The sequence below is a fragment of the Cannabis sativa genome, chromosome X, assembly GCF_029168945.1.
Source record: "Cannabis sativa cultivar Pink pepper isolate KNU-18-1 chromosome X, ASM2916894v1, whole genome shotgun sequence".
NCBI classification, from domain to species: domain Eukaryota; kingdom Viridiplantae; phylum Streptophyta; class Magnoliopsida; order Rosales; family Cannabaceae; genus Cannabis; species Cannabis sativa.
In genome coordinates, this window is record NC_083610.1 from 2,931,824 (window position 1) to 2,955,146 (window position 23,323).

General features: G+C 33.9%; 1 protein-coding gene and 2 long non-coding RNA genes across 4 annotated transcripts; 1 reads left to right on the plus strand and 2 right to left on the minus strand.

Annotated features, from left to right (window-relative positions):
* Nucleotides 1–1,841: 1,841 nt before the first annotated feature.
* Nucleotides 1,842–5,795, minus strand: LOC115701140 (uncharacterized). 2 transcript variants are annotated; one of them, XR_009685128.1, is made up of 5 exons: nucleotides 5,527–5,795; nucleotides 3,189–4,713; nucleotides 2,914–3,094; nucleotides 2,738–2,836; nucleotides 1,842–2,584 (listed from the first exon to the last, which is right to left on the minus strand). It is a non-coding gene; the product is annotated as an uncharacterized LOC115701140 (long non-coding RNA). The 2 variants fall into 2 exon arrangements; XR_009685127.1 differs by having other exon boundaries at nucleotides 2,914–4,713.
* Nucleotides 5,796–16,739: 10,944 nt separating this feature from the next.
* LOC115719027 (uncharacterized) lies at nucleotides 16,740–17,363 on the minus strand. Its single transcript, XM_030647906.1, has one exon. The coding sequence runs from the start codon at nucleotides 17,361–17,363 to the stop codon at nucleotides 16,740–16,742; it is 624 nt and encodes a 207-aa protein (XP_030503766.1).
* A 682-nt stretch (nucleotides 17,364–18,045) lies between these two features.
* Nucleotides 18,046–20,446, plus strand: LOC115707902 (uncharacterized). Its single transcript, XR_004009791.2, has 3 exons — nucleotides 18,046–18,272; nucleotides 18,673–19,891; nucleotides 20,014–20,446. It is a non-coding gene; the product is annotated as an uncharacterized LOC115707902 (long non-coding RNA).
* Nucleotides 20,447–23,323: the final 2,877 nt, after the last annotated feature.

Sequence of the window (23,323 nt, forward strand, 5' to 3'; positions counted from 1 at the left end):
AGGGGTGGAGTCTATTCCACAATTCCCTATGTAACACATATCTTCTTTAAACATGGAAGTAATATAATGAGTCAGCTATTATCAATATAAATTCTTGATCTTGATTGTATGTTCCATTTCGATTAGACTGTTGTAAGTAAAAGTTTGATACTTTTGAAAGTTCTTTGTTAAAGTTTCACACTACCTTAATTGAGTGGGAGAATTTTAAAATTCTATACCCATCTTCATTAGGTTGATACTTGTGATAGGTACTTAAGAACACTACTGAAAAGCAAGTCTAACCATTCACATGGATAGGAATAGCTTATCAGAATTATGAGAATAAAATCAAGAACTCTAGTTCAGTCCATTCGAATGACTTGAACCTAGAATTCTTAATCCTCATAAAATTTGATGGTATCTTAATTTTGATTACTTTATCTCTGGCATGTATTTTTAATTTCAAATACTGGTCTGCTATGTTGATGACTTAGTCTTAACTTAATGATTCAGACTAATACAAAAGTCACAACTAGGTAACTCTCCAAATAATCAGAGGTTAAAAGTATTATTTAACCAGACATCTGCTATTGAGTGGGAGCTATCTGAGATGTAATCAAATAGGGAACATTAGAAGATATTCAAGAAAGATTTATGAAAGTGATCTATATGATAGATATTAAAGAACTGGTTATCAGATGTCCTGGTATCTCACCAACTCATTTCGAGATCTTTGAGATGGTGCTTACTTTGGGGGTGGAGGAATTAATATTCTATAATAATTCAAGCTCTACCAGAGAAGAATTATAACTTTGTGAATTCGAAAATCCAAGAAAGTTATATCACTGAAGAAAAGTCTACACTGTATTATCTCAATTACATATTTTAAAATATGAGAGATATGTCTTCTGTTAATTCAGATGTACTTTTAAAACAGTAAAGATTTCAGTATCCCTTGATGAGTAAAGCATATAGTGAAAGATGTTTCATAAGTGAATTTATGAACTAGTTTCCAGAAGCTTGGGTGGATTCAAATATACTACACTTGATCTGAAGATCAAGACATCAGATTGACCTATTTGCACAGTTTGTTTTATATTAGTGCAAGTGGGAGTTTGTTGGGTTTTATGCCCTAAATAAAACTCTTTACAATCTAATTAGTTATCAATATAAGAAATTTGAAGTGATTGATGTTTGCATGAATTTTACATGCTAATGGTTTAAATATGTTTATTACTATTATACACAAAATCAGTTATATCCAGATCATATGTTTATTCACAATTACAGTATCGTCAACACAGTGGAATGTGATTGTGATCATATGAATCAAAAGAATTGGTCCCTGTTTCATCAGTGTTATTGGATTTACACTAATGTGATAATCAGCGATGATGTGTACTTACACTTGGAGTAAGTGTTATGTTCTTTCCAGGACATTAGTAAAGTATACTAGTTTTGAATGTATGGAGTATACATTGGATTGGACCGATATTGCAACTAAGTTAAGATATTACAAACTTACCGTTATACATATCTTTCCAAGTCAATATAAGTAGTTGATCTTAAGATTAAAAGAATCTAAATCCTGATATGCTTAGGCTCAACTCAGGAGTGCTATTCATATTCTTTAATTTATTAGTTAAGCCTACTTTTAGGTCAGGGTGATACGTATATTTTGGGAACATGATAGTATGATTGAGTGGGAGTGTTGAACATAAATATGGAATCTATAGCTTCTATTGGTGTATAGAAGTAAAGTGATGATTCCCTTCGAGCTTAGCAAATAGAAGTAAATGGATGAGCTCTTGTTTAACTGACTAATTATTAGATCACTAAACACCATTTACAGGTAGCTAAGTGTTTTAAGGGGCAAAATACATTGAGGGTGACACTACTAGAAAATTGGGTTTTAGTGACACACATTGCGTAACTCTAAAAGTCTATAGTGACACTTCAACGCGCGTCACTAATGAGGCTGACTGGAAAAGCAGTTTTTAGTGACGCGCCAAACGTGTCACTGAATGCTTTTGCCCTCAGTGTCTGCGCGTCACTATAGGGGTACAGTGTCATGTTTTGTCAGACTAGAAAAGCAACAGCCACTTACATGGAGTGTCACTATATCCTATTTTTTTTTTATTAATATTTTTAGAGATATAGTGACACACCAAAAATGCCACTACATTATATATATTTTTTAAAAAAATATAATAATTATTTATTTTAATTCAAATTTGATATATTATAAATAATAATTTATATTAATTATATACAAATACAATTAAATATAACAATAATAATTTTAATTAACTAAATGTAAAATTTATATTAATTAGACTATTATAATAATTCACGTTAACACAACTAATAAATATTACATATTAGTTCATTATACCAATAAATCCATAACTATAAAATTATATAATAACTATTGGTCTATTAAAAGAAAAAATAACTAAATAACCGATAACATATCACTTGCCCATTAGTCTATTAAAACAAAAAATAACTAACGTCGGTAAGCTTGAATAACCGATAACATCTCACTTGCCCAATGCTCTTTCACTTCATCAATTTCTTCTTCTGTATAATTTGCATCACTTAACTACAAAATTTAAAGATAAATAATATATTAATTAAAGTTATCATCATATACATTAATAATAATAATAATAATAATAATAATAATAATAATAATAATAATAATAATAATAATAATAATAATATGACATATTTATATAGTTTATATGTTATGTACCTCGGCCAAAAAGTGTTTCCGGTTCGAAGCTTGAATTAAATCTTTCATCATCTTCATTACATAATATCCACATTCGGTGTCTTCCGGTTGATGTGGACACTAAAGATTTTTCTTTAAATTAATAAAAATCTTAATAAAAATATAATTGAAATTTAAAAAAAAAAAAGAATACGTACAGTTGGGCGTCGAACTTTTAGCTTCGGTGGAATTTATTTCCTTATCGCCCTGTAGTAAGTTTGAAATGCCAATGTGACCGTCTCTCTAATATCAGGTCAATTACTCAAGTGTGAGTTTTTAGGATCCATGAAACATAACCAATAAGAGTCGGGCACTAATAATATCAACATCCAATGCTCACTATATAATCCAAAAAAAAACAAAACAAAGTTAATTAGATTGAGTATTAGATCACAATTTTATTTATCATACATAAAACTAAATTTAAATTTACCCATCAATCCAAGGAGTGACCATGTACTGCTGATTATTTGACATTTTTTTGATACGTCTATACAAAGAAGAGACACGTGCATCAAGCGATGTAAAACGAGTGGCTACTTCATTCGGATTAACAAATTGAAACAATTGTTGGCGATTATATTGTACGAGCCATTGATATAGTATCCTAATATAAAATTTAGCCAAAGTTAACTTAGATAAATTTTGAATAAATAACATGAATAAAGTTAAAAGTAATAAATTTATTATATATATCGAGTAATATACCTCATGTAGCACGTGATGATACCTTGCCCAATCTTTTTGTTGAAAATAAAGTCCAAGGTGTCTTCCTTCGATATGTACAAGCCTGACATATCTAGATCAAATATGTGTCTTTCAATGGATACTTTCACATTCGCATTGTTAGGCCACGTCGATACAATTTTATAAACCTCATTCAAATGATGACCTCTAATTACAGGTTGTTGCACTTCTTGTGACAGAGGTTCACGAATACGACGTGTAGGCTCTTGTTGTTGTTGGGTTAATGGTGCTGCTGAGTGTCTTGATTTGGTAACTAGAGCATCCTGCATATTGATTTATTAATTAATTAAAATTTAAAAAAAAAGTAGTTTTTCTAAATAGTTAGATGACAAATAAACCAGTTGTGTCACTAAGTAAATTATCAAACTTACTTTGGTCTACTGCCGATCCATAATGTGCATCTTCAATCATTTCATCTAATGGATCCCAATTCACCTCTTCAATATACTCACTTACTTTCTTAGGCTTAGGAGAAGTATTTGGTCTACTAGGGGGATTCTCCCCATGACTATACCAAATATTATAGCTTTTGTCAATCCCATTGAAAAACAAATGTTCCTTGACCTTACTTAAATTCAACTTTTTTACATTTCCACACTTAACACATGGACAAAAAGTATCATTTGGGTCTACCATATTTTCCATACAAAATCTTATGAAGAATTCGACCCCATTTCTATACTCCTCAGATAACCTATTTGTTGACATCCATTTTTTATCCATATTTTTCTTCCTACATCATCCGTATGAAATTATAAAAAAAATTAAAAATAAAGCACATAAAATTTCATTAACAATACGATCAAATCAAACAAGCAAACATTTATCAATAATAGCAGATAAAATTCTTAAAAAAATTGGACAGCATTTCCCCTATAATATTAACCTAACCATCTGTTATAGCGAACAAATAATTCAAACAATTCAATCAACGTGCAATAAGTTTTCATCCTTATACCACCGCAACACAATCAAATTTTCGCAGAACCTACTTCACTAAGGGACACAAGTTAGAAACCTTCCGTTATCACCGCAACATACAATTATGAAAACCTACTTCACTATGGATGAATATTTAGGATATTCAAACTCCTCTAACATTGGTATAATATTAATTAACATAAAAAAAAAAAAAAAATATGCACACGTACCTCTTCTAATTTAAAATGATCACGTTAACTTTGTAACAATCCTTGCTAGTATCCAAAACACTATAATAATAACATTGAAAATAAACTATTAAAATAGGTAATAGAAATGACAATCATCATGATCAAGCTAATAATAATAATAAAAAGTATAGTTTACTTTGCTTATTATTCTCTTTCTTATGTTTGAGATTTGAAAATGCCACTAGAAAATTATTATTTTCCAATAAAGTAATGATTTAGAGAGTAGACAACATAGTATTGAAAAAAAAGTTTCATGTAAACTTTGACTATCAAAAAGGTCAAAACTTCTATTAAAACTAAAAATATAATTTATAATATTTGTTTTTTAAAAGATTTTTATCATGCTAAAAAGTATTTTAATTTTCATATTTAGATTAAAGCTCTAGATACAAAATAGAGTATACCCAAATTTTAATAAATTTTTTACTCTTTCAATTTTTTTGAGCTTGTACTCAACAAATTTTATTTTAAAAAAAATCTAAAATAACAAAAAAAAAAACATTGATAAAAAAACAACATAAATAATCTGAAATTAAAAAAAAAAAATTTATTTAGATTCAAATTCTAAATAAAAAATTAGGGTATAACTAAATTTTCTATTTTAAAATAATCTAAAATAACAAAAAACAAAAACATAAATAAAAAAACAACATCAATAATCTGAAATTAAAAAAAAAATTATATTTACTTCCAAATTTTAAATACAAAATTAGAGTATACTTAAATTTTAACTAATTTTTTTATCTTGCAATTTTTTGAGGTTATACACAACCCACATTATTTTAATATAATCTGAAATGAAAAAAAATTAAAAAAACGAAAAATGAAAATTGAAAAAAAAAAAAAAATTACCTGAGATGGAGGAGATCGCTGCGTCTAAGATGGAGGAGCACCGGTCGCCTGAGAGGGAGGAGCTCCGCCGGCCTGAGATGAAGAAGAAAAATAAAAACTAAATATTTATAAAAACAAACTAAACAAAATAAAAAATCATCATACTTACCTCCTTTGATCTTTGGAAGAGACTCTTTGATGTTGGAGGGTGTCGCCGGCAGCGGGGGAGAGTTATTTGGTGGCTGGTATGAAGTGTGGGAGGAGTTGCAGGGGGTTCAGGCGTCTGGTAGGGGAGAGGGTTTGGGCGGGATGAAGAAATGAAGATGATGATTTTTTAGGGCTGATAATCGATTTATGGTATTTTTCTTTTTTATTTTTTTTATAAATAAAGGGGTACAGTGACGCGCAACGCGTGTCTCCATAGGCCTTGGTTTTTTTTTTTAATTTAATTTTTATAAAATTATATATTTTAGGTTTTAGTATTTAATGACACTCCATATTTTTAGTGACACACATTTCGCGTAATAAACACTGAACATTTAGAGTCGAATCTTGTGTGTCACTAAAAGCCACTCTTAATTTTTTAGTGACCCACATTTTTATGAGTGTCACTATATGGTGTCACTAAAAGCCTAATTTCTAGTAGTGTGAGAACGGTAAAGAAATCCCATCTCGATGTAGATCATCTATATAGAGGATCTTTAAATCACAATAAGATTATAACAATGGTTAAATGAGATAGCATATTGATATCGTGGAACATATAATATGCTCTATGTAAGTCTGAGAGTGCAATTCTAAGTTCTAAGAGTGGATTCAACGAAGAATTAATAAGTAGGAATTTACTGGGTAAATTTGGTTCACTTATTGGAAGCTCAGCATATAGATCCATGGTCCCCATTCTAGTTGAGAACATTCTGCTTGTAAGACTCATTAATTGATTCGTGATTGATCAATTATAATTCTAAAGTTAGACTATGTCTAATTTTATGAATTTTCACTAAGCAGGGGTGAAATTGTAAAGAAAAGAGTTTCTAGGTTTATTTATTTATTAATGGACTTTATATATCTAATTAATAATTAAATTAAATGACAATATTATTTAATAATGTATTTTAGTTATTAAATAATTAGTTTTGGCATTTAAAAGGTTAGAATTAGAAAATTAGCGTTTTTGAGAAAATAGAAATAAAATTTGATAAAACTGCAAAATCAAGTGGGGCCCACTACTACACCTTGGTCGGCCACTTATTGTGGAGTTTCAAATTGATTTTTTCATTATTTTAATGCCAAATAATTCCTAACCTAAACCTAGTAGTTGCCTATAAATAGAAAGTGATGGCTCAGTCAAAACATAAGTTTTCACAAGCCTTTCTGACAGAAATTTCTCTCTTCAGAAAAACTGAGCCTTCCCCACTTTCTATACCTGACCGAAACCCTCTCTTCTCTTTTCCCTTCATCAATTTCGACCCTAGTGAAAGAGTGAGTGCCCACACACAGCAAGCAGTAACTCAATCATAGATTGGAAGACTGTGAAGGATCAAACTTGAAGAAGAAGGACATTCGGGCTCAGATCTTGATTATACTCTGCTACAAAAAGGATACGAGGGTTAGAGATCTGAGCAGAAGGAGACATTAATTCCGCTGCATCAATGTAAGGTTTTCTTAACTTTATATGTGTTTAATTTATCGTTTTAGAAAGTTCATATTTATGGTGTTTAAACAACATACTTGTGAGTAGATCTAAGATCCTGGTAAAATAAATTCCAACACTTATATGTGTAACGTACAAACCTGAAGACAAACCAGGTAATTTTTCTAATATGCAATTTTTTCTTGAAACAATAGATGTAATGCAAAGATACTCAAAATTATTTTCATCTATTGTCTCAATATGATATCCATTACGACGTATGTAATATCCCAGAAAATAAATAATATTTAAATGGACATATTTTATTAAATATGTAATTACTTGGGAAATGAAGTAGGATTATGATCTTACTTAGGTAAATTGTTGAGAAATTATTTAATGAAATACGTTATTTTTGGACCTGGCAATTGTGGAAATTTAGCTATGTGGTTAGTAATGTCACGACATTAAATGAAAGAATTATTTTGAGGATATCCCGGATTAAGTTAGAATTTTATTAGAATGTCGGATTGGGGAATTAGTAAAATTACCAAAATGCCCCTAAGGTTCTTTTTCAAAAAAAAATTATGTGAGGGGGGTAGATTAGCAAATTCAATGGAACCCTTTTTTTTTTCTTTTTGACTTTTCTTTCATTTTTTTAAGCTGCCTATTATTTTTTAAAAAAAAAAAAATAAAGAAAACCCCTATTTAAAGAGTTTCCTTCCAAGGCAAGAAAATATTTTCAAGAAAATCAACACCAAGCTTCTCTTCTTCTTCTCCTTCTGCCGAGCCCTAGGAGCAGCTTGGAACCAGGTGAAACTCATTTTATTTCATCCACTCTCGAGCTAATCTAAGCCCTAGAAGCTAGCTAAGTGAAGGTATGATTTTCTACTCTTCTCTTGATTGGTTTTCTTGAGTTTAGTATAGGTTTTGGTGAAGGTTTTCAATGAATTCTGAGCTGGGGTATAAACTGAGGGTAAGGTAGGTTCTTAGGGTTGAATTGGAACTTGTTTGAATGAAAATTGAGTGAGGTTAATGGCTGGTTGAAATTGGATATGGTTGTTGAGAGAAAATTTAGTTTTTCTTCACTTTGAAGTGTGATTTTGAGCAAATTGATATATTGTATTGAAATGGTTGTTTGGTTATGTTATAATTGCCATAATATACTGTTCTGGAAAGTTTGGTTAGGTTTGGTGGAGGTTTGATTGGTTTTTGGGGTGAAAAACCAGAAATCACCATGGCTGCCAGGAAAAAAAGGCAGGCCGTTTTTCTGGGTGTCTGAAAAACGGCCGACCGTTTTTCCCAGGAAAGGGGGGATTTTGGGTTTTTCTCCTCAAGTCCGATATGTTTCGGGGTGTCTTTCGGAGTGGAATTCAGGGTGTTTTAGAGATGGTTAAGCTAGTTTGATCTGGGGGAAAGTAGGGTGTGTTCGATTGTGAGAATAGTTGATTATCAGAAATTTGATTAAGGTTTTCATTTGAGTTTTAATTGTCGTCACATAAGACCGGAATTGCTTAGCTTGTTTTCCACTCAAGTCGGCCCGTACTCTTGATTTCTGAACCAAGGTAAGAAAAGTAGTAAGCACCGTATGTTGTTAAAGATTAATGTTTGAATGGAAGTGGCCTTGATTATTATCAAGACTTTGATTAAATATTTAGTAAGCCTAGGTTATGACCTAGGGTTGGAAACGGTTATTACCGTTACGAGTAATTACTCTTGAAACCGCGGTTAGGTTTCTTACTTATCGTTTGCTTTATCGGGCAACGATAGTGACATATTCCGCTCGTGGTTAACGAGTGGTAAAAAGGGGTACTTTATAAAGTACCAAGATTGTGTAATGTGAATGTGTAATGTGTAAAGGAATACTTTATGATATTGTATAATGAGTAAACATATTGGTATGAGATTAAATTGATAATCATTTTCAGTTAACGTTTTGGTTACTTTTCTTGCTGAGTCTCTGTGACTCACGGGTGCTTTATGGTGCAGGTAAAGGAAAGGCAAAAGTTGAGCAACCATGAGTTTGTGGTCGCAGCAGCAATGTACATACCAGCCGCAGTGACACGGCCCAGTAAACAGGATGCTCTATTTTAATTGTATTTTGGAAGTATAAAGTTTATGTTGTAAAATACTTTGAAACCGGTTTGTGAATATTTTGAAAACAGGGCAACCCCGTGGTCCATATTACTTATATTTTGTTAAACAGTTTTAAAGTTGAATTTTAATTATCAAAATTTAATTACCCACACTTTTAGTATAATTACATATTATATAAATATCAGTATTTTATTAAATTGCACACACGTGGCGTCCCTATTGGACAGGGCGTTACAGCATGGTATCAGAGCGCCAAGGTTTTTAGATCCTGAAGACTGGTTTGATATGTACATTGGTTGCAAGGACCTGATCGACTCATGGTTTAGTAAGCTTTAAGTTAAAAGATAGTTTGTTAATTTTCTGATTACCTGATTATTTGAATTATGTTGATATCGTAATGGTGTGGGTAGAATTATAATATATGGAAATACTTATCAGTATTGCTATTACATGGAATGTGATCGCAGGTGTATAGTTATGCACCCGAGGCGGACTGGTAGGGGTACCCGCGAGCTAGCTGGGCTCGGGGCTGCCGGTGAGGGTGAGAACCCTTTACCACCACCTAACTGGGAAGAGTTATATGCTGCAATGCAAGAAACTATTCGACAGCAGGGTGAGCAAATCAGAGAATTAAGAGAGCAGCGAGCTCAGCCTGCTCTAAACCTTAATCCTGATCCTCCGGCACCTCTGGTAGTGCCACCGGATGCAGGGAATCGTCTGGAACCATTATATGAGCGGTTCAGGAAGTAGAACCCGCCAGTGTTTGAGGGTGGTGCTGATCCACTCAAGGCGGAGCAATGGATGAGTATGATAACATCCATTTTTGATTTTATGCGAGTTGAAGATAATGACCGGGTCAGGTGTGCTACTTATATGCTACGAGATGATGCCCGTATTTGGTGGGAGATTGTATCTCAGGGCCATGATCTGAATAACATGACCCGGGAAGCCTTCCGGGCCTTATTTTATGGGAAGTATTATAATGAGTCTATTCGGGCAGCAAAGGCAGAAGAGTTTATACGGTTAACTCAGGGTAGTATGACTGTGACGGAGTATGCCACTAAGTTTGATCAACTGGCAAAGTTTGCCTCAGATGAGGTGGCTACTGAAGCTGCTAGGAAAGCAAAGTTCATTCGAGGGCTGGATGAACACATCGCCCGGGATGTGATTGTTGCTTCTAAATAATTGGGGGTTGCCCGTACTTATGCTCAAATAGTTGAGTTGGCCTTAGTTTCTGAGGGTGCAGAAGCTCAGATACGAAAGAAAAATATTGCCAGAAGAGATTCATGGAAGCAAACATTAGGTGCTGGTTCGGGTAGGGGTACTGATCCCGGTGACCGCAAGAAAAGACCTAGTGAATCATCAGCAGCAGGCCCAAATAAAAGATTCCAGGGTAACCAAGGTTTTCGTCGTGGTGGAAACGAAAACTGGCGGACTTTTCCTGAATGTTCGAGATGTAAAAGGCATCACCTGGGCGAGTGTCAGGCCAGGGCCTGTTTCCACTGTGGAATGGTGGGTCACATGAAGAGAAATTGTCCACAATTGCTACGACTAGAGCAAAAGAAGGATGATACACCCACTCCTGCCCGAGTGTTTGCCCTGACTCAAGCTGAGGCTGATGCTGGTCCTTCCACTGTGACAGGTCAGCTTTCTGTTGCTGGTACTTTATTGACTGTTCTAATTGATTCTGGTGCGACGCATTCTTATATTTCAAGTAGAATAATTGAGAAGTTGAATAGACCTAGTGATGTGCTTTCTAGAGGTTTTGGAACCTTGTTGCCTACTGGGGAGTTGGTTATCTCCAGCAGGTGGGTTCGATCCCTTCCAGTATTGGTGGAAGGAAGAGAGTTATCAGTTGATCTGATAGAATTGAGTCTGAGGGATTTTGATGTTATTTTGGGGATGGATTGGCTTGCTAAATACAACGCCACCATTGATTGTAAAAGAAAGATGGCAACTTTTCAGCCTGAGGGCGAGGACCCCTTTGTATTTGTGGGTAAGATGCAGGGATCTCGGATTCCCTTAATTTCAGCCCTTAAGCTAAGAGATTTTTTGTGTGAGGGGTGCATTGGTTTCTTAGCAAGTGTTGTGGATATTACCAGGGAACCACTAGCGGGACCGGAGCATGTCCCAGTGGTTCGAGAATTTCTGGATGTTTTTCTAGAAGAGTTACCGGGGTTACCGCCAAAACGTGAAATTGATTTTGAGATTGATCTAATACCAGGAGCTGAACCTGTATCGAAAGCTCCCTACAGGATGGCACCTGCGGAGCTGAAAGAGTTAAAAGTTCAATTACAGGGGATGATGGATTTAAAATTTACTAGACCTAGCACTTCACCTTGGGGTGCACCAGTTTTGTTCGTGAAAAAGAAAGATGGAACTTTACGAATGTGCATAGATTATCGGGAGTTAAACAAGTTGACAGTGAAGAATAAGTATCCTTTGCCAAGAATAGATGATTTATTTGATCAGCTGCAGGGAAAGACTGTCTTTTCCAAGATTGATCTTCGGTCTGGTTATCACCAACTGAGGATTCGGGAGGAGGATATTCCCAAGACAGCTTTCCGGACCCGGTATGGCAATTACGAATTCTTGGTAATGTCCTTCGGATTAACAAATGCCCAACAGCATTTATGGACCTGATGAACCGAGTGTTCAAAGACTTTCTGGATGATTTTGTTATTGTCTTTATTGATGACATTCTAATTTATTCAGACTCAGAAGAGACTCACGAAAGACATCTTCGAATGGTATTACAACGTCTCAGGGAACATAAGTTGTATGCCAAGTTTAAGAAATGTGAATTTTGGTTACCTCAGGTGAGTTTCTTGGGCCATGTGGTGAGTAAAGATGGTATTTTAGTAGACCCAGTAAAGATCGAAGCAGTACGTGACTGGCCTCGACCTAAGTCAGCAACCGAAGTTAGAAGTTTCCTGGGGTTAGCAGGGTATTATCGAAGATTTGTTGAAGGCTTTGCAAAGATTTCTACGCCTTTAACTGAATTGACCCGAAAGAATTGTAAGTTTGTTTGGACTGACAAGTGTGAAGGTAGTTTCCAGGAATTGAAGCAAAGGTTGATTACCGCTCCTGTGTTAACTTTACCAAAAAGTGATGAAAAGTTTGTGATTTATTGTGATGCATCCAAACAAGGGTTAGGTTGTGTTCTTATGCAGTCAGGGAAAGTGATTGCTTATGCATCCAGGCAATTGAAGGAGTATGAACAACGGTATCCTACCCATGATATTGAATTGGCAGCAGTTGTCTTTGCACTAAAAGTTTGGCGTCACTATCTGTACGGTGAGAAGTGTGAAATTTATACAGATCACAAAAGCCTCAAGTACTTTTTCACTCAGAAGGATTTAAATATGAGGCAACGACGATGGTTAGAACTGGTCAAAGATTATGACTGCGAGATTCTCTACCACCCTGGTAAAGCAAATGTGGTAGCGGATGCTCTAAGTCGGAAAGGACCAGGGCAAGTTTGTGAACTAAAGGAAATCTCAGCAAAGTTGGCTGAGGATATGACGAGAGCGGGAATTGAATTTGTAATTGGAAAACTTGCTAATATCACCATACAGTCTGATCTATTGGAAAGAATTAGAGTAGCCCAACAAGGTGATCTTGAGCTACAGGGACATAAGGAGAAGTTAGAGGCTGGATTGGCAAGAGATTTTTCGTGTTTATCTGATGGGTTGTTGCGATACAAAAACGAATACGTATCTTAGGTTGATAAAGAAATCAGACAGGAGATTCTTGATGAATCTCATACTACACCGTACTCCTTACACCCGGGAACAACCAAGATGTATCATGATGTGAAAGCTTTATACTGGTGGCCGGGTATGAAGAGGGATATTGTTGAATATGTGTCAAAATGCTTAACCTGTCAACAAGTTAAAGCAGAACACCAAAGGCCGGCAGGTTTGCTTCAACCTCTAAAGATTCCTGTATGGAAATGGGAAGACATCACCATGGATTTTGTGGTGGGATTGCCCAGAACAGTAGGGTATTATGATTCTATTTGGGTGATAGTGGATCGATATACGAAGTCCGCTCACTTTCTCCCGGTGAGGACAACGTATACAGTGGATCAATATGCTGATTTGTATATTAAGGAGATAGTTCGACTTCATGGTGCCCCAAAGTCGATAGTTTCGGATCGAGATCCAAAATTTACATCCAAATTTTGGGAAAGTTTACCGCAAGCAATGGGTACTAAGTTGAAATTCAGTACAGCTTTTCATCCTCAAACCGATGGTCAATCTGAAAGGACTATCCAGATACTTGAGGATATGTTGAGGGCATGTGTAATGGATTTTGAAGGTTCTTGGAACAAGTACCTACCTCTGATTGAGTTTTCTTATAACAATAGTTATCAGAGTACCATTGGCATGGCTCCGTATGAGATGCTTTATGGAAGGAAATGTCGATCACCTATTCACTGGGATGAGGCTGGTGAACGTAGGTACCTTGGACCTGAAGCTGTCCAAAGAACGAGCGAGGCTATTGAAAAGATTCGAGCTCGTATGCTTGCTTCCCAGAGTAGACAGAAAAGCTACGCAGATCCAAAGCGTAGAGATGTTGAATTCCAAGTTGGGGATTTTGTTTTTCTTCGGGTATCCCCAATGAAAGGAATTCGAAGGTTCGGGAAGAAAGGAAAGTTGAGTCCCAGATTTATTGGTCCATTTGAGATTCTTGAGAAAGTAGGTCAGGTAGCTTATCGGTTGGCTCTACCTCCTGCTTTATCTGGGGTTCATAACGTGTTTCATGTCTCGATGCTTCGGAAATATGTATCTGATACAACTCATATCTTAAGTTATGAAGACATTGAGCTTCAAACCGACCTGTCATATGAAGAACAACCAGTACAGATCTTAGACAGGAAAGAAAAGGTGCTGCGGAACAAGACTATTCCGCTAGTTAAAGTGCTGTGGCGGAACAGCAAAGTTGAAGAAGCGACTTGGGAGTTAGAGTCGCAGATGCGGGAGTTGTATCCCGAGCTTTTCAGGTAAATTTTGAGGACAAAATTCCTATAAGTGGGGGATAGTTGTAATATCCCAGAAAATAAATAATATTTAAATGGACATATTTTATTAAATATGTAATTACTTGGGAAATGAAGTAGGATTATGATCTTACTTAGGTAAATTGTTGAGAAATTATTTAATGAAATACGTTATTTTTGGACCTAGCAATTGTGGAAATTTAGCTATGTGGTTAGTAATGTCACGACATTAAATGAAAGAATTATTTTGAGGATATCCCGGATTAAGTTAGAATTTTATTAGAATGTCGGATTGGGAAATTAGTAAAATTACCAAAATGCCCCTAAGGTTCTTTTTTTAAAAAAAATTATGTGAGGGGGGTAGATTAGCAAATTCAATGGAACCCTTTTTTTTTTCTTTTTGACTTTTCTTTCATTTTTTTAAGCTGCCTATTATTTTTTTTAAAAAAAAAACAAAAAAGAAAGAAAACCCTTATTTAAAGAGTTTCCTTCCAAGGCAAGAAAATATTTTCAAGAAAATCAACACCAAGCTTCTCTTCTTCTTCTCCTTCTGCCGAGCCCTAGGAGCAGCTTGGAACCAGGTGAAACTCATTTTATTTCATCCACTCTTGAGCTAATCTAAGCCCTAGAAGCTAGCTAAGTGAAGGTATGATTTTCTACTCTTCTCTTGATTGGTTTTCTTGAGTTTAGTATAGGTTTTGGTGAAGGTTTTCAATGAATTCTGAGCTGGGGTATAAACTGAGGGTAAGGTAGGCTCTTAGGGTTGAATTGGAACTTGTTTGAATGAAAATTGAGTGAGGTTAATGGCTGGTTGAAATTGGATATGGTTGTTGAGAGAAAATTTAGTTTTTCTTCACTTTGAAGTGTGATTTTGAGCAAATTGATATATTGTATTGAAATGGTTGTTTGGTTATGTTATAATTGCCATAATATACTGTTCTGGAAAGTTTGGTTAGGTTTGGTGGAGGTTTGATTGGTTTTTGGGGTGAAAAACCAGAAATCACCATGGCTGCCAGGAAAAAAAGGCAGGCCGTTTTTCCCAGGAAAGGGGGGATTTTGGGTTTTTCTCCTCAAGTCCGATATGTTTCGGGGTGTCTTTCGGAGTGGAATTCAGGGTGTTTTAGAGATGGTTAAGCTAGTTTGATCTGGGGGAAAGTAGGGTGTGTTCGATTGTGAGAATAGTTGATTATCAGAAATTTGATTAAGGTTTTCATTTGAGTTTTAATTGTCGTCACATAGGACCGGAATTTCTTAGCTTGTTTTCCACTCAAGTCGGCCCGTACTCTTGATTTCTGAACCAAGGTAAGAAAAGTGGTAAGCACCGTATGTGGTTAAAGATTAATGTTTGAATGGAAGTGGCCTTGATTATTATCAAGACTTTGATTAAATATTTAGTAAGCCTAGGTTATGACCTAGGGTTGGAAACGGTTATTACCGTTACGAGTAATTACTCTTGAAACCGCGGTTAGGTTTCTTACTTATCGTTTGCTTTATCGGGCAACGATAGTGACATATTCAGCTCGTGGTTAACGAGTGGTAAAAAGGGGTACTTTATAAAGTACCAAGATTGTGTAATGTGAATGTGTAATGTGTAAAGGAATACTTTATGATATTGTATAATGAGTAAACATATTGGTATGAGATTAAATTGATAATCATTTTCAGTTAACGTTTTGGTTACTTTTCTTGCTGAGTCTCTGTGACTCACGGGTACTTTATGGTGCAGGTAAAGGAAAGGCAAAAGTTGAGCAACCATGAGTTTGTGGTCGCAGCAGCAATGTACATACCAGCCGCAGTGACACGGCCCAGTAAACAGGATGCTCTATTTTGATTGTATTTTGGAAGTATAAAGTTTATGTTGTAAAATACTTTGAAACCAGTTTGTGAATATTTTGAAAACAGGGGAACCCCGTAGTCCATATTACTTATCTTTTGTTAAACAGTTTAAAAGTTGAATTTTAATTATCAAAATTTAATTACCCACACTTTTAGTATAATTACATATTATATAAATATCAGTATTTTATTAAATTGCACACAAGTGGCGTCCCTATTGGACAGGGCGTTACAACGTATATCTTTGAAACTCAACAGATTCTTTTTTGATTTGGTGGATAATAAGGCATCATCTATAACAATTTTTGTTCCTCTAGGCATCAATATAATGGCTCTTCTGGAGCCTTCAATTAAATTTGCAGTGCCTGATATTGTATTAATATTTGCCTTCATTCTTGATAAATTTGAAAAATATTTGTCATTTCTAAGTATTGTATGAGTAGTTGCGCTATCCACCAAACACATATCATCACCATTATTTGTAGAATCATGTATAGAATGACAAATGTCCATTACTTCATTAACCAAAAAAAACATAATAAGTTCAAAATATAAATGCTTAAATAATAAAAGTTCATTACATAAACATGTCAAATAAAATAAACACCTTAAAGTAAATAAATGATAATAATAATAAAAAAAAAACATAACAAAGAAAAGTGACTAATTGTGGACATTCCCATCTCCATTATCGATATTTATGTTGCTATTAATGAGATCTTCATTAAAAAAATTTACAACATCTAAGTGCGTAATATCCAATGGCTCTTTGAGAAAACCATCATCTTGATAGGCAAAATTTGCTTCTATTTTCTCCTTTCCTTTCACAGATGCTTGATAAAGATCAACAAGGTGTTTTGCCGTACGACAGGCACGTGCCCAATGTCCTTTTATTCCACATCTGGTACATAAATTTTCAAAATTTCTACAATTATTATTTTGAGGACATTTTCCCTTGTTCTCAGTAGTTGTGCTTTTCATTGGAGTATATGAATTTTTATTTTGGCCATTACGATGCCAAACATTGCTTCGACCGCGATCGCGACCGCGACTTTGATTATGGTCACGACCACGTCTATTACTTCGATTATGATCACGACCACGACTATGATTATGATTGTCAGCAATTGTAGCATTTACTTCAGGGAATGGAGCAGATCCAGTTGGGCGAGATTCATGATTTTTCATCAAAAGTTCATTATTCTGCTCAGCTACTAGAAGACATGAAATCAATTTCTGAATACTTTTTAAATTTTCGCTCTCTATATTGCTGCTGCTGAAGCACATTAGAGGCATGAAAAGTAGTATATGTTTTTTCTAACATTTCATAGTCAGTAACTTTTTCTCCACACAACATTAATTTAGAAGTGATATTAAATATTGCAGAGTTATAATCACTTACTTATTTAAAATCTTGCAACCTCAGGTGCAACTAATCATTCTTAGCCTTTGGCAATATGACAGTTTTTTTATGGTCATATCTTTCTTTCAAATTTTGCCAAAGCACAAGAAGATCTTTTACGGTTAAATATTCAAATTTTAACCCCTCATGGAGATGATGGCGAAGGAAAATCATAGCCTTGGCCTTATTTTGTTTTGTTTCAGTATTTTGATCTTTAATGGTGTCTCCAAGACCCATAGTATCTAAATGGATTTTAGCATCAAGAATCCATAATAAATAATTTTTTCTAAAAATATCAAGTGCCACAAAGTCAAGTTTTATAAGGTTTGCCATGAAGAAAACTTAGTTAAAGGCTCGTGCTGATACGTATTATGAAATATTAGTATTATGTAATATTATAATTTAGAGAAAGAAAATAGAAAAGAGATGAGAATTTTCTTAATATTTTATTCCAATAGGTAATTCTATTTATACATATATAAGAGTCAAATATTAAGAAACTAAGAAAAAAAGAAATTAAAAAAAATATATTAATTACATTAATAATAATAAATAAAAACACTCAAAAAAAAAAATAATAATAAATAAAAGATATAGATATCTACATAATTAATAATATTTATAATATTTATAAGACTTTGCTATTTTTCATCTTCTTTTTAATTATCTCCGACTGAGAGAGCTATACTTCCTCTTCAACCTAAACCCTAACATCTCTCTCTGTGAAGTGTAACCTCTTCAGCTCAAACCTTGGTTGGTTCAAGAAAGAAAACGATTCTACAACTACACATAAGGTTAGAAGCTAGTAATGTATACATTATACCTTTTCTTTCTAACAATACTGCTATCATTGGAACTAAAAAACCCAACACTGTGGAAGTTTTTTACTAATGGAAATGTTTTAAAAATTAAAGCTTTTCCACTACCCAACTCGCATGAAGGAATTGTTCAACTTAAGACCCCTAATTTTATGAGAATTAACATATATTTTTACTTTCTTTTTTTTTTGAAATGGGCTAATCAAGTGAAAGTGAGACAGAGTTGGAATTAAATCTGTGATTTGTAGTTCTTTCTTTTGTATTGTATCGTAATGTTGACAAAATAACCATTTTCAAATTGCATGTTTGAGCTTTAAACTTAGTATAAAAGTAGTTTCATTATTGTGTAATTTTCTTTTCATTTTTTTTAATACAGTTCAGTCCACTTTGATTGGTTATGAACTCATGGCTGAACAGAGTAGTATAAACAATTGTGGTCTTCCGAAGAAAAAAAGAATAAAATTTAAGAGAACATCGATTGCTAAAGCTGAGGACAGATTATCTAAGCTACCTAATATAATTCTTGTACATATTCTATCATTTCTCCCAACTACAAACGGTGTGGTTCGAACTTGCATACTTTCAAAGCGTTGGAAATTGATATGGTATTCACTTCCTAAACTCTCTTTCTGTGACACTACTACTACTGTTTGCGAATTTCAAAAGTTCCAAAATTATGTTGACAATTGTTTTGAACACTGCAAGAAAGGTATGTATTTTATTGCTGATTCAGCTCTAATTAGTTTCAAGCTTCAGATAAAAAGCTTTCTACGAAGCAAGGCTTGCAGCCTAGATAAATGGAACTGAGTCTTGACTTAGAACCAAGAAATGGTGAGAGTGAGAATGATGGTTATTACTGTTTTTACTACTACTGCTTACCTAAAACAGTATTCAACTTAAGAGGTTTGACCATTTTGGAGTTGTGTGGAATTGAGTTGGGTTACTCATTTGGTTTTCCATCCTTGAAATCATTATCATTGGAACATTTTCGGCTTTCAAAAAATGTAATTGCTGATGTGCTAACCAAGTCTTTCATGGATTGCCCTTCCCTTGAGAAACTGTTGTTAAGTTTGTGTTTTACTCGTAATCCGCTCTGAGTACAAAGTTCAAGCCTCAAGTTCATGACACTTAAGTTTCCTAATGTATCTCATCGAGTTGAAGCCGTAAATGTTGAATCTTTGGTGCTATGTTGGGCTTTATTCGGGAAAATAAATCTGTCTGCATGTAAGGCAATCAAAAATCTCTCACTAGTTAATTGTGAATGGGATCTGACAAGCCAGTCATCATTCGAAGATCTCATTACAAACCTCCCACTCCTTGAGGATTTGACAATTGATAATTCTTATCATAAGTCGGGGTTGGAGCATCTTACAATCTCAAATCAACACTTGAAAAGCCTCAAATTGAGAAATATGAACAAGGTTGTCACAATTAAATCAGTGCCAAACTTAGTTTCGTTTTGTTATGAAGGTAATATCAATTGCAGCATATCAATATTGTAAAATTTGTTGAATGGAAAATTTTTCATTGATGATTTTTTTCTGAATCTCAATTGCTCGTGGAATATTGTAACACTGCAACTTTCTTCTGATAAGGTATGTCCGTTACGTATATTTGATATTTTTCCTTTATTCTCTTAATTGGATTATGCTGCCTTATTTTATTTTCATATACATATATAAATATATATGTTTGTTGAATTTATATGTACTTGAAGGCGCTCATCATGCCAGACAATTGTAAAAGGCTATGTCGTTCTCCTTTACTCAAATGGAAGCATGTCAGAGTTCTTTTAGGTTCTTGCACAGGGTGATTTTCAAGCGTGTTCATGCGTAACTTAGCGAGAGTTACGATTGAAAGATGTGGTTATGTGGATTTCACCATCCATGGAAACATTATCTTTCAATGGAGAGGACATATTCTAGCTATCCTATATCATAGCTGATGTTAAAATATTAGTCATTTTGAGCTTGTATATATTATATTAGTATCTTATTAGTTACTACTAATGAAGTTGACTAATTTCATGTTGCCTAGTTGGTTTGTTTTGAGAAAAAAGAAAGAGTGGTAGAAGTTAAAGTATTATACCCTTTGTTCTAATGTATTTTGATGGCTCTCTTTGTTTTAAATGAAGATCCAAGTTAATCAAATTGACCCCTTTTCTTGTTTTTAACAATATATCATAAATTTATCTCCATATGTTGAAATCTTACAACATTTTTTTTCCTTCTTTCAATATTTACAAGTCTCATCTTGCTTGAAAATTGTTGAGGTATATATGTGGTTCTTGGTGATGCATTATTTCGGTTTCTACCTTGGATAGAGACATTTTATTAGTATACTTCACATTAATTAGAATACAAAATAGTGGATACTCAAATAGATAGAAACTCAAATAGATAGAACAGTTCTTCTAGAGTAGAGAAGAAAGTTTGAGGAAGAGTTTTAACCAAATTTTTGGATGAAAGGGTGATATTAATCGGTGTACTCCAATGGGGAATATATCTGTTTATTTCATTAGATGAAGGAAATCAACTTCTTTAAATCTCTGCCAACAAAATGGCATTCAACTCAATAGGGACAACACCCAATGATAATACAATCAGGACTAGAACATGAAGAGGGAGTTAATTAATGAGCCACCTCGTTCCAAATCATTTAACTAAAGAATAGCAACATTCGATAAATTCTGAAGCAAACATTTACAATCTGAAATTAGTAAACCAGCAGGAGAAAGTAAATCAACAGAAGTAACCATTGCTTGCACCAGCTGAAGTAGCTGGAAGCTGGTTTGAAGAGCCTGCAATATTAACCTTCCTTTTGCTTCTGCAAACAGGGGAGTAACACACCCTGGTTTGCTCCCTCCAGCAGCTTCCAACAAACACTACACTAAAAATGGCTGCATCCCAATTAATCTTGACAGATCCAACCTCAGGTTTAAACCAGCGCTCATTTTCTTCAGTTGACAAAACTGAACTGGAATGGAGATCTATTCCATTTGATTGGGCTAAAATCCAGCCATCACCCTTTCAACCACAGACTCTTTCTCATTATACACACGATCATTTCTAACTTTTCAAATTGCCCAACAAACTGTCGAGACCTTTCCAATAATTATTAAAAGGACATTCAACCATGCAATGGAAGGTAGTCTCCATCCCCTCTCCACACATTGGACAGGCATCTTCCAAAGGAACAAATTTAGCTTTCAAATTGTGAGTAGTGGGCAAACAATGAGTAAGTCCTCTCCATATGAAATTCTTAATATTATTTGAAGGAACTTTGAGCTTCCAAAATTTGCGCCAAAAACTAAAGTTATCCCCGGTTTCCCATCTTCCATTTAAAATACATGTGGGAATCATTTCCGAATTCTCTATTTCTTAGTGATCCATTCATGCTTGAGGTATTTTGCAGAGGAAATTTAAATTGAGATTGAAGAAGCCTATAAATTCACAAGATAATTAGACTGCATAATTAGATATGGAAATTAGCAGAGTACGAGTAATTTAATAATTATTTATAATTATACGTGCATTAGTAGAAAATAAAATCTTAGTCAAAATAGACATTAATGAAATAATTTTTCAATCATGAAGATTTTATTAGATTCTAAGTGTGCCATGCAAGTCATTTTGAAATTTTGGCATTTTTGTATTTTATGCCCAGTAACAGTAGAATTGACACTTTAGCCAATAGTGTCACATATATAGATACGGTTTAGTATCTTAGAATTAGCGAAAAAAAAATTTATGTATAGTTATAATATTGAGATTTTTTTAGGGTAATTGGTTAAGACTATTTTACTCCTAAATTTAGAGTTTACTAAGCAGTGAAGTAAGGGCTTTCAGACATTTGCCATTTAAGTTTTTTATTTTATTATCCTTAGTGGATTAAGATGAAATTTTTAGTTTAAGAATAGAGATAGACTCAAAAATTAAGTTCCTCTCTCCTTCCTTTGCCTCTCTTCTTCTCAGCCTAGTAGGAATCAAGGAACCAAGCAGATTTTTAGAGCAAACTTTAGCAATTCAGCAAGGGTTTTAGCTTGTTTTTGAGGAAGGATTGAAAGGAAGACTAAGGTAAAGCCCTAGAATCTTTTATGTTGTTAGTTTAAAAAAGAAAGTTTGGTTTTGGGGTGTGTTTTGAAGAATTTGTTTTTGTATGATTCGTTAGACACCAAATGCTAAGGTTGCTTAACCAACATAGATAAACTAAAATCTCCTAAGTGACAATCGAAATCCTAATCCCATCGTGTTCATGCTTACAAAGTCTTTTTCAAGACATCTAACTCGCACTACGTGACTAATTATTAGAACTTGGCTTCTACCAAAATTTATTCATCATTCCTTCAAATTTATATAGTGTTTGCAGTCATCGATCATATATTTTTATCTACTTTCAATGACATCATTTAAATGTACTACAAAAAAAATTACATTTAGTGACAACTTTTTAATCACCATATAAATTTTTCGTGACTAAATATGATTTTCAGTTACAACAAAAAGCTACTCGTGACTAAAAGTATTTAGATACAAGTTGTCACTAATTTAGTTTTAGTCACAATAAGTATTGTGACTAAAAATATATTAATTAGTTGCAACAAATTGTAATTTTTGTGACTAATACCTTGAGCCACAGATTTTTTAATCACAACATAAGAATGATGATTTATAATTAGTTACAATTTTTTCACTTTAAACAACAACTCCTAATTTAAATTTGCACAAGCTTCTTTTTCTATCTCTCTTACACTATTATTTAAATACTGTACACAAAGTGTGTTACACTTGAACAAAATTACCTACCTTATAATTATATGTAATGGACCTGCTTCATATGTGTAGTCACATACCTACACAGTATACATAAGTACGCAACTTTGGTCAATTACTTACAGAAATAACAACTGACCCTGCAAACCAACACAAGTATTTTTGACGTGCTTTGTCCTCACGCACCCTGAAAAAACTTTCTAAGAGATCATTCATCTTAAGATTGCTCCAGGTCATCAAGCACGCTTAATTTTG

What these genes read in the sequence shown, in the direction of transcription:
- LOC115719027 (XM_030647906.1), bottom strand. Translation starts at nt 17,363, where the DNA reads ATGTGCTTCAGCAGCAGCAATATAGAGAGCGAAAATTTAAAAAGTATT.